Here is a 12269-nt window from a genome sequence, read left to right on the forward strand (position 1 = left end):
TGGAAAAGATACTGGACTTTTCTTTTGGGTAGATCTAAGAACCAAAAGAGTTTGACAATATGCCTCCAGAACATCATAAAAGGGGTTCGTTTTCAAAGAAGCAACACTGAAAAAATGATGTCCCATGTGATAATGGCTTACAAACCCAATAGAAAGAGAGAGAAAGAGATGGGGGGGGGTAAAACAGAACGTAAAAATAAATAGCGAAGTAACAGAAAAATCAACAGATTTAAAAATAGGAGGATACCAAATCAATTGTCAGAGGATTATTCAAGTATTTCATTGCCAATCTCTTTACCCAACCAGGCATTGTTGCAGAGAAAAGCATGCTTTGTCGCTCAGATGGAAGCTTTTCTAATATCATTTCAACATCTTCCTCAAAACCAACAGCAAGCATCTGGTCAGCTTCATCGAGGACCAAATATTGAATTTCAGACAACTTGAGACTGTTATTTTTTATCAGATCAATGATGCGCCCTGGAGTTCCCACCACAACATCAACTCCACGAGAAAGTGCATTTTGCTGGGTACTGTAAGAAACTCCTCCATAGACACATACAGTGTTCAAATAATATGCTGACTCCTTGATTTCCTTTTCGACTTGCTTTGCTAACTCCCTTGTGGGTGCTAGGACCAGAAATCTTGGGAGACGACCTAATCGCCTTTACAGAAAAAAGGAATAAATTAAGCCATTAGAAGAAAGCAGAAAAGTGCAGGGACATCAAGCATTCAGCAAGACGGCTTTACCTTGAAGGACTTCTCCCTTCGTCCCCTGCAGTAAGATTTCTAATTATTGGGATTCCAAAAGCCAGCGTCTTCCCTGTTCCAGTCTTTGCACGTGCAATGAGGTCTCGGCCTTCCAAGGCTGGGACTAATACAGCTCTCTGAAGTATTGCAAGAAGCAAGAGAGAGAGTGAGTTGTATTGAATTAGAAACCACAGTCAGCAAACATGAGACCATGACAGTCAAAAGGTTAATCTTGAAACAGAGAAAATAGATTCTGGTGAGAATAAACAATTTTGCACATCAGTATCAACAATTAGCATACCACTACATTGGCACAATAGCAGGTTAAATCAATTTAAAAAAAATTCTCAATTGGTCACATAGCATGCCATTGCATTGGCAGAAATTATGGTGATGGAGGTTCAACCTTATCAATAAACAACCAAATCCATTTTCCTGATATGGAAGGTCTTTTGGCAAGGAGGGGTTTCACAAGTTGAGGCGGAGTGCAGGACTGCTTTCATATGGAATGAAAAGTTGTAATTCCTCTTTATGTTTTCTGTTCAATGAGGGCTTGTTTTCTTTATGTAAATTCCCTTTCTTAATCAATACATCTGTTGATGCTCTGAAATAAAGTAAAATAACACACTTCAACCTAATTCCCAACAGGGACAAACCAGCTGGCAAAGGTCATAGGCCATTGCCATGCTACAAAAGGCACTTAACAAAGAACTTCAACCATTACGCCACATGCTTATTTCACGATGAAAACAGCCAATATCTAATACTTACCAGAATCTGGAAAGTTCATCACTTTATTTAGAAGGGGGGGTTGAAAAAAGGTCCAGGCTGTTCAGTCTATTCAGATTGGCCATTCTTCATCTAATATTAATTAAGGATTGGGATCCCACACAATGGATTGGGTTTTTGTGCAGCCAGATTTCCCATCTTTTCTTTCTCTCAACAATGACTATTGAAGCAATCTCTTTGCACCTTACACTCCCAGTGTTTCAATTCTAGGCTGCTGTGTAATTTAGATTACAAATAGGAATTAGGGTAGCCATCACCACTTTAAACTAGTTTCTAAGTACCTATCACCAAGCATTTAGGACAACCATTTTTGGTGATTGGGTCACTCAAACCAGATAGTGTGTTCTAGCCTTCTAGGTTAATTCTTTCACAAAGCCTTTAGATGAGAGATAACATGTAAAAGTAGATGCAACATCTACTACTGAGGAGAATAGTATAGCAGGTGTTCGCTCCGACGTCTACTTAAGTTCAGATTTTAAAGATAGGTTGATTCTTATTCTTGCAGCCCGCTTGATTTCAAGATGTTCCCGGAAGTGAGAAAGCTCGTATATAAAAGACATGGTGGAAAGATGAACATAGCCACAGAGATATCAATAGCTTCAAACTTCATTATAGAGAGGAAGACAAAAATGGGTTATGAAATAGTAAATAACCAAGAGTTAAATTATATGGATGATTGGAAAAATCTCCTGGGTGCATCCTTAATTCTAACTTAATCAGGCCACCAAATCCTGTTCCTAAGGTTGAATCCACCACCAACCACAGATAAGACAGAAGACAACACATCAATCAACCATTTTCCATAGCAATGCACCTGAGTGTATGAAGCATGTAGGCCAATCAGCCATCCCTGTTATGGTTCACACCTTTGAAATGCATCATTTTAGGGCCTGGAATTATTTTTTTTTTCTTTTTCAGATGAATAAAAGAATTCATTAACCTAAGGGGAGAAGAAAGAAAGGGGAGGGAAAGTGATACAAGAAACAAGAAACAAGGGCTAAGCCCAAGCACGCCCAAAGGCCCTAAACAAAGCAAACCAAGAAGAAAAAAACACAAAAGAACCCGTGGCCAAAAACCGAGACAAGCACCAAAGGAGAAACTAGCGTTCACAATTCTTCTTGTTCTTCTTCTTCTTTGAGGAATGGAGCTCCACAAAAAAATCTTTATCAAGGTTGTGACGACCTCCGTAGACTGGCTGCTTTGCCTACAATCCCAAAGGCTAGGGGAGGGGGTTTCAGAAGAAGAAAAATACTCAAGCTCAGAGCTGCAGGACAGATCAGGGGAGGGGGAAGGTAAGTGATGAAGAGAAGGATGGAATGGGCCAAGGGAGGGAGGGGGGGCTGGGAGGGGATAAATGTGCTTGGGCCATCCAAGGCAAGGGGAAGGAATTAAGAGAACAGACTTGGGCTGCAGGGCCAGCAAATGGCCCCGAGTCCAAAGACTGAAGTGGGAGCAGAAAGGGGAGAGTGTGGGCTGAGAGAGTTGGCACAACTAGGAACGATTTGGCCCAACTCCTTCATGGGACCAAGAGAAGAGTGAAACAATGAGGAACGGGAGAAGGGGAAAGGTTGGTCACACCACCAAAAGGGGGGATTTCAGGGATTCAAAAACACTGATTGTAAACCCTGCGAGTAGGAGTAGTAGTGGGCTGCAAGCCAGCAGAAGGATCACAGGGAACAGAGGTATCAGGCTGCAAGGCTGAAGGGGAGGAGAGATCAGACACAGGAAGAGGGTCCAAGGGCAGCAAGTAGACCTGTAAACAGATTGGTTTCAGCTAGGATACACCACTGTCCAAATCTGATAAGCAAAATTGCTTTCCAAATCCGAATATGATATCTGGCAGAAATTTATAGAAGGTATCCAAATTCGAATCTAGAACTTTTTCGGATATCCAATAATAATCCAATCTGATAAATTATCTAATTATTGGTTGCTGATTGTCATTTTTTTTTTGGGTCTGATTTCTGATTTCTGATTTCTGATTTCTGATTTTCCAATTACAGATTATCAATTTCTGAATCCGATTATCAGCCCTTTTTAGAGAGAAAAATGTTTGATACTTTACTCTAACCGGATATATTTTTATCCAGATATTATCAGATCTGATAAGCAATTATCTGAATCTGAATTTGGTTGCTTACCAAATGGATACCTGGATTCAAACACCCTTAAATGAATACAAGTCTGAATTTGGAGGCAGATTTTGACTATCCATTTACAGGTCTAGTTGCAAGGCCAGAGGAGAAAAAGCAGCAGAGGATTCTATTAGTAGCGCAGATGCCACGGCTTGTAGTAAGACAAAGGCAAACTAGCAAGTGATTGGAGCAAGGAGGTCAGAGGGTAGGGGATCGACGCAAGCAAGGTCAGGCACACCAAGTAGGGTCTCTCGGTCAAGGGGTAATGGCAGCGAGGCATTGATGTCGAGGGACAAAGCGTGGAATTGGTTGAAACCAGCTTCAAGGCGACTTAAGGAACCGCGAGGGTTAGCCACAGGCAGCAAGGGGGTTTGCCAATGCCGGAGGGGAAGCCTCTGGTTGTGAACAATGGAACTGCCATTGGAGGGGATATGCATGGTCTACTTAGAAGGCCAATAGCTGGAGGCAACACAATGGGAGCTGGAGTAGGTGTCGCACGAGTCTAGTGCCTGAAACCTTACAAGAAAGGCAATTGGGGGGGCTTCCACTCATAGTGCACCTCCTGAGTGAAGCAAGCCCCTGACGCCTCCTTGATGAAGATGGAGGAAGGACAAACGGGAATCTGCCAACATCAATGCAAAGACAAGCGAAGGCAAATCTATCCTTAGGCATCATTCAAGCATCTGTGAAGAGGGAGACCAAGGGCTGAATCGACTACACTCAGGCCTTCGGCACACCAAAAGTACAAAGGAAGGCCAGGCAAGGTGATCCAAAAGGGGAGAGATGAGAGATCTTCACAGGTGAACTAAAGCTGTCAAGTCCACTATCGGAGGAAAATAATCCTCTTCCCTACCATCCACGGGCCTCCTTCAAGGGCTTTGTGAAGGTCATCCAAATCTGAAAATTTGAAGAGGAAAAAATCATGGTCTAGCAAGAACATCTCCAAAGGAGCAGAGGGCTTCCATTGATTGGTCAAGGAGGCTTTCACAATGTGGAAGGGGGGAGACAACAAATTGTCCATCTAAACACCGGCTCCAATGAGAAGCTTCATCCTCGAGGACACTGTTAAGGCACTTGACCATCAATAATGTTCTGGGGGTGGGGGAATAAAATGCAGAGGGAGATCTAAGCTAGGTGATTGGATAGGTGTAGAGATAAGGGAGGACAAATGGGGAGCAGGGGAAGCGAAGGACGGAACAGAAAAGGCCAAGGGGATAGGGTTGGCTGGAGGAGGGGGGTCCTGGAATCATTTCTTTCATGCCAAAACTTAAAACCTTATTTCCTCGATCTTAACCATGACTCCCCCTTTTGGTTATCGGGTCCAACATCAACAAAACCGAAAATTAACCATGCTTTAACATAATTCACCCAGTCTTGTATCCCCATACCATCAAGTCTCGATACAAAAGCATCACCCCATCCCAGTCCCTTCTCCATAAACTGATTCACAACACCAATACACCATGTGACAAGTATTTTTATGGGATTGCAATGCTCTACAGCCACAGATGATAGAATCAGTCTTCACCTACTTCTTCAAAAGATTTTCAATACAGGAATCAACATTCTCCCTTGCAATCTGACATGGTTGACATTATTTTCCTTCGGCAGAAGAAACACCTAACTAGGCTTTGAAGTCATAGTTGTCAAGGCACCTGACAGACTAGTCAGTGACCAGCTTTCTTGGCCTGGGTAGTCTCCTAGACAATAAATACTAGGAGCCTGATGCATACACGTTCAATAACAACCTTCACAACACAATGACAACTATGTTTAAAGTAGTAAAGAGAAATATCAATGGAAATCGGATCACAAGAGGAATCAAAAGGAAGGAGCTAAGTAGAAAACTGAATAACTTTTTGGACAAGAGAACCCCCAAGACATGTCCCCACACAACCCAAGGGTGACAACTAGGCCATTGGCAGAGATAACCCCATCCCCCCCCCCCCCAACGAAAAAAAAGCACTCCAACCCCAACGCTTACACACAAAAAAAGCAACTCAACAAGAACAACAAAATACAAGTACTCCCATAGTCCCACATCCAGTATCTAATTCTACAACAATATGTTTGATGCCTTTAGGATCTTACCAAAGGTTGAACCAAAATGCAGTTAGCACCATTAAATTCTAATTGAACTAGAAGAAATCTTATGTTCAAGGCAGTCTGTCAAGCATTTTGGCCTTCCAATGTGGCCAAGTAATTCAAAACTGTCACAACTAAAATGCCCCTAACCTTCATTGACTATTCAACAACTCTAGTAAGAATAAGGAAAAAGATCATCATTTGATGCAACCTAGCATTTCAGTACCTTGATTAGGTCAATCAGGGCCCACCCAAACTAATAAATCTGATAATCCAGAATAAGGACAATCTTTGTGTTGGTTGGTTAGGTTTATTTGTGGGTTGGTTTAATTATAAATTGTGGTTCAAGTTATTATTATTCGGTTGTTTAGTAAGGGTAATTATGTAACTTTGTATATTTCACATTATTACAAATAAGAAACTTAGGGGTCACATTGATCATCTAAGGATTCAATTATTTCCACATGGCATCAGAGCAAGGTTAAAGTAGAATCGAAAAACCAAGGAAAAAAAATTTTCTTTCTATTTCTCTCTTCCGCCTCTTTCTTTCTCGATTTTTTTTTTTTTTTTTTTCCGCCTCGGCTTTCTCTCTCTCTCTGTTTCCGCTATTGCCAGCATCTTCTCCTCTCCTTCTCCTTTGTTTCTTCTTCCTTTGGGTTCTAAAAAACCAAGAAAAACTCTCTTTCTTTTTTCCGCTTCTCTCTTTCTCCTTTTTTTCTTCCACCTCACCTCTCTCTCTCTCTCTCTCTCGCTGTGTTTCCGCCTTTGACAGCATATTCCTCCTCTCCTTTCTCCTTTGTTTCTTCTTCCTTTGGGGTTCTCTCTTCCTATCGGCTCCTACTTGATGTTGTTCTCTTCTCTTACTACAATGAAGAACAATTTTTTGAAGTTTTACACCTCCTGCGATGTTTCAGATTCTTCTAAAACAGTTTGAAGACTGAAGAACAGCAGGTTTTATGCAGTATTGATCAGAAAATTACTGCAACATTGAATCAGAAAATTACAACTGATCAGAGAAATATTTTCTGACCTCTTACATCCTCCTGCAATATTTCAGATTCTTCTAAACGAGTTTGAAGCCTAAAGAACAGTAGGTTTTATCAGATTTTTTTTTTTTTCAACAGATTTTATCAGAACTTTTAGCAGGGTTGATCAGAATTTTCAACAGGTTTGATCAGAATTTTCAACAGGTTTGATCAGAATTTTTCAGAAGGTTTTCTCAGAATTTTCAGTATGTTGGATCAGAAATTTTAGAAGGTTTGATCAGAAAGAAAAAAAAAATTTCTTTTTTTGGGTGATGTTTTTGGTGAGTGGACTAAAGATATGACCACACTAAATTTTTCTACAATTCCCACAAGTCATGAAAACTATTCCAACCTTCCATCACTCTTTGTTAAGTTTGATGGAACTAATTACTTGATCTGGTCTCGTTCTGCCTATTTGACAATTACTAGAAGGGGTCTAGTTGGTTATATTATGGGCACTACAACCAAACATTTGACTGCTGGCATTCTTCAGGATAAGTGGATTTCACACGACTCTCTTATCATGTCTCCTTTTGAATTTCATGCATCCGAAACTAGCCAGGGGATATTTATTGTTGGATACAGCAGCCCAGATTTTAAAGGCCACTAAAGAGACTTATGGACAATTGGGGAATGATGCGCAGATTTATGAGCTACAAAAGAAACTTCATCAGACCACACAGAAAGAGTTGAAAGTTGCCCAATACTATGCTAAATTACGCTCTCTCTCGCAAGAGTTAGACCATTATGGTGACTACTGTTAGGATGGGCAACTTGGGAAAGGATAGAGTTCCATCGAGAGTTAGCGCCAAAGAGATAGTAATTAGGTGTTCTATACCAATCGAAATTGGTTGATGCTCTCCTATTTTGATTCTACCTTGTTTCCTATATATAATAGACTTGTAAATTAGCCTATAAATACTGAAGTTATTTTTAGGAGTGCTCACAAGATCTATCTGAGCCTCCACAGCTATGTTGTCAACTCCATTTTCTCCTCTCCCTCGTTCTTCACCTTATTCTTTCTCAAATTAACATGGTATCAGAGCTGTAGGTCCTCTTATTCCTTTCGATTATAAGAGTTACCAGTACAAACAGTTGATTATATAAAAAGAAAGAGACTATACCTGGTGCGAGAGTCGTTTCCAGAAATTAAAGGGGATGCAACACCTTACGCTGCACTTGTTGGTGGTTTTTGTTTGAAGATGGATGCAGCTCCTTACGCTACCATTATTTTGGTGTCTCTGTTGAAGATCGGTGCAAGAGAATGCCCAAACTAAGCTATGCAATGACCTCTTCTCAAGATCATTGCCACAATTGATGCCGGAATCTGCCTTCTTCAGGTACGAAGATATGCGATTGATTGAGATAATTTTTGTTCTGTGCTTTGGGGCTGAGGAAGAGTGATTGGAGTCTTCCTCACTCTCGATCTATTTAGGGTTGAGAAAATCACAAGTCTTGGAATTTGATTAGTTGTGAAACTAACGATACCGGTGAAGGAGTCATCTAAGGAGAAGAAGCAGTCGCCAATGTAGTCACTGGTGCTGGCTGTGGGGAGAGAAACAGTCGGAGTTTTCACCGACAGCAGTGCTGCTTTAGATCTGAAGGAGAGAAAGAGAAAGCAAATTCTGGTTTTAGTCGTTCATCAATGACGTTTTGAAACTGGTTTTAAGTTGATTTTCTGGTTTGGTTTTATCTATTGGTTCAAGTGGTCCAAGTTGGTTTAATTCTGGTTATGAGATTAATCTGATTCTGGGATTAATCTGGGAATAATTCTGATTCTAGAATTAATCTGATTCTGGGATTAATTCTGATTCTGGAATTAATCTGATTCTGGGATTAATCTGGACCTGATTTTTGTGATTAATCTGATTTGGTTATAATTTTGTTTGGATATGGGAGAAACTTCAAGTAAAAATACCATGACTGAAATTATTTCTTCATCCTCTCATCGGTTAACTGAGAAGAAATTGGAGGGTGCATCAAATTTCCACCAGTGGAGGGCTATAGTTAGAATTGTTCTTACTGGACGGGGACAGATTAATCATTTCACTAAAACTGTACCTAAAAATGATGATACTTGGGCAATTGTTGATGCTCGAATACTTGGGCAGATGTTCAATTCCTTGGCCGATAATATTGTAGATTTGGTTACTCACTTACAAACTATGAAAGAATTATGGGAGTATTTGAATGTGTTGTATTCTGGTCAAAATAATCTGGCTAGAATCTATGAATTGTCCCAGGAGTTTTATCGAGTAGATAGGAAAGGTAGAGATATTACTCGGTATTTTGCAGATTTTAAAAAAATGTATGAAGAACTAAACACTATTCTACCTATCTCCTTTGATGTCAAAACTATGCAAAATCAAAAAGAGCAATTAGTTGTTATGAGTTTCTTGGGAGGTCTTGGAAAGGAGTTTGAGGCAGTTAGAGCACAGATTCTTGGTAGTGATCATGTACCCACGTTAGCTGATACCTTTTCAAGAGTTCTTCATGTTGCAATGGAGAGAACCATTAATTCTACAGAAAATTCAGCTTTGGCAACAATTTCTTGCGGCACTTTTGGAGGACAGCCCTCTGGTGGACAGAATATAAGACGCACTCGAGGAAATAATACTGAAAAATATTCGGGTTCACACAATTCTACTAACAGTACAGGACAAGTTAAGACTTTTCAACGATATTGTTGGAAGCTTCATGGGAAGCCCCCACACATGGCTAATGCAATCATCACCTATGAATCAGCCTCTACAACTACTAAAGTTCATCTTGAGGGTAAGACTATAAAGATGACTGAGGATGATTATATTCATTTCACTCAGTTTCAGGCCACTCAACCACAATCTGCCACTGCCACCCTTGTTCAGACAAGTAATGCTACTGCTTTCCTTTCAACCACATCTCGCCCATAGATCATTGATTCAAGAGCTTCTAATCATATGACCGGGGCTACAGGTATATTTTCCTCTTTTGTTCCATCATCTTCTTTGGTTACACTTGCTGATGGCTTTCATATCAATGTGAGAGGAGTGGGTACAGTTCAACTCACTCCATCCATTACCCTACCCTCAATTCTTTACATACCTAATTTGCCTTTTAACTTATTATATGTTTATAAATTTACCTCCACTAATAACTGTTTGGTGAAATTCTTTCCTAAATATTGTTTATTTCAAGATCTTACGACAAAGAAGATGCTTCGTAAAGGCCGTATGTCTGGGGGGTAGTATCTTTTTGAGGAGATATCCTCTACTGCTTGTTCTAGTATTTCCATCCGCCATCAAATACATTGTCGGTTGGGGTATCCCTCTTTGGAAAACCTAAAATTGGTAGATAAAAGTTTTCATTCTCTTTCTAAGTTGGACTATGAGTCTTATCAGTTTGGAAAACTTCATCGTGTGAGAATTCCCCCTCGTATAAATAAAAGATCAAACCACCTTTCTATTTAGTTCATTTTGATGAGTGGGGACCTTGTCTGTTACTTCTACTTCAGATTGCAGATACTTTGTTACATTTGTGGATGACTTTTCAAGAGTCACTTGGCTTTATTTAATGAATTATTTGACGTTCTGCAATTTTGTTATTGAAATTCGTATTCAATTTAGTGTTCCTATTCGTACTTTTCGTAGTGATAATGCTAAAGAATATTTCTTTGATCCCTTTTGTAAATTTATGGCTTATAATGGGATTCTTCACCAATCCTCCTGTGTTGATACTCCTCAACAAAATGAAGTTGTAGAAAGAAAAAATAGACACTTATTGGAGGTCACTCGTTCTCTCTTATTTGAGATGAAGGTTCCTAAATCCTTTTGGGCTGATGCAATTTCAACTACCTGTTATCTTATTAACAAGATGCCTTCATCTGTCTTAAAAGGTGGCATTCCTCATTCTCTCTTATTTCCTTCATCTCCCTTATTTACCTTGCCCCCACCCCCACGTATTTGGTTGTGTATGTTACATTCGTAATCATCACCCAGGGATCTCTAAACTTGATCCTCCTACACTTAAGTGTATGTTTGCGGGGTACTCTCGCACTCACAAGGGATATCGTTGTTATTCTTCCGACTCACGAAGATATTTTGTTACTGCAGATGTGTCATTTTTTGAGTCCACTCCTTTTTCTATTGAATCTCATAGTTTAACTGACCTAAATGATAATCTATGTATTATTCAAAGTGTTTTTCCACAGGGTACAGTTCCTTCACCTCCACCTCCACCACGCACCACGAAAGTGTACATACGCCGTCCGAAACCACATGCTCCCCCCTCTGCACCTACGGTCTCTACCTCTGTGCCAACTTTGTCTGCTGTTCCTGTGGACCTTCCTGCCAAATATGACCTTGATATTCCCATCACTCTTCGGAAAGGCACTCGTCCTTGTGTTAAGTATCCCTCTCTAACTTTATTTCATATTCTACTTTACCACCTAGGTTTTCTACTGCTCTATCTACTATAGCGACTTATCCTATTTTGAAAATGTTCTTGAAGCCTTGTCTAATCCTGGGTGGGTCGGTGCAATAAACGACGAATTACAAGCCTTAGAAGACAATCAAACTGGGATCTTGTGCCTTTACCCTTAGGAAAGACAGCTATTGGTTGTAGGTGGATATTCACTGTGAAAGTATCCTGATGGTTCTTTATCTCGCCTGAAAGCTCATCTCGTTGCAAAGGGCTATGCTCAAGTTTATGGCGTAGATTATATAGATACTTTTTCGCCTATTGCCAAGCTTACTTCCATTCGCATTTTAATCTCTCTTGCCGCTACCTACCAAAGGCCCTCGTTTTAATTAGATGTGAAAAATGCCTTCCTTCATGGAGATCTGCATGAGGAAGTTTACATGGAGCAACCACCTGGGATTGTTGCTCAGGGGGTGAAGAATAAGGTTTGTCACCTCCGCAAATCATTATATGGTCTCAAGCAGTCACCTCAAGCATGGTTTGGACGATTCACTACTGTTCTAATAGAATTTAGGATGACTTGCTGTGAAAGTGATAACTCTGTATTCTTTAAAAACTCTGATGCAGGCAAAATCTTTCTTGTAGTTTATGTTGATGATATTGTCATTACAGGAGATGCCACTTCAGAAATTGATAGGTTAAAGACCTATTTACAAAGAAATTTCAAACCAAAGACTTGGGCAAGTTAAAGTACTTTGGGAAGATTACGTGATTAGCTGCTTTTAGGTTTCCCCTTACAAAAATAGCCACTCAATGTTTCACTTTACAAAGCTAGCTAAAACTGAGTTTGCATTTACAAAACTAGCCAAAATAGTGCTTTTTCACCTCTTTGGACATTTTTACCCCTAAAATTGACCACACCGACATAGGGGTGAAAATGTCCAAAGGGTATTAAAAAAATAATGACTTTACCTTTTTGGACAAAATAGTGATTTTCAGCTCAATGTGATCAGTCTTAGGGGTAAAAAATGTCCTTAAAGGTGAAAAATCAATATTTTGGCTAGTTTTGTAAATGCAAACTCAGTTTTGG

The 12269-nt window shown here is 40.0% G+C and overlaps 1 protein-coding gene across 1 annotated transcript in view; it reads right to left on the reverse strand.

Annotated features, from left to right (window-relative positions):
• Positions 1–12269, reverse strand: part of EMB1138 (DEAD box RNA helicase (RH3)) — a 69121-nt gene that overhangs the window by 49566 nt on the left and 7286 nt on the right. Inside the window, exons 2-3 of the mRNA XM_089167577.1 lie at positions 748–884; positions 248–662 (exon numbers count right to left, since the gene is read on the reverse strand). Coding sequence (XP_089023703.1) covers positions 248–662; positions 748–884 — 552 coding nt within the window. The remainder of the gene's footprint in view (positions 1–247; positions 663–747; positions 885–12269) is intronic.

Source organism: Hakea prostrata, chromosome 8 (genome assembly GCF_041222555.1).
Source record: "Hakea prostrata isolate BN-2017 chromosome 8, UWA_Hpros_2, whole genome shotgun sequence".
NCBI lineage: Eukaryota > Viridiplantae > Streptophyta > Magnoliopsida > Proteales > Proteaceae > Hakea > Hakea prostrata.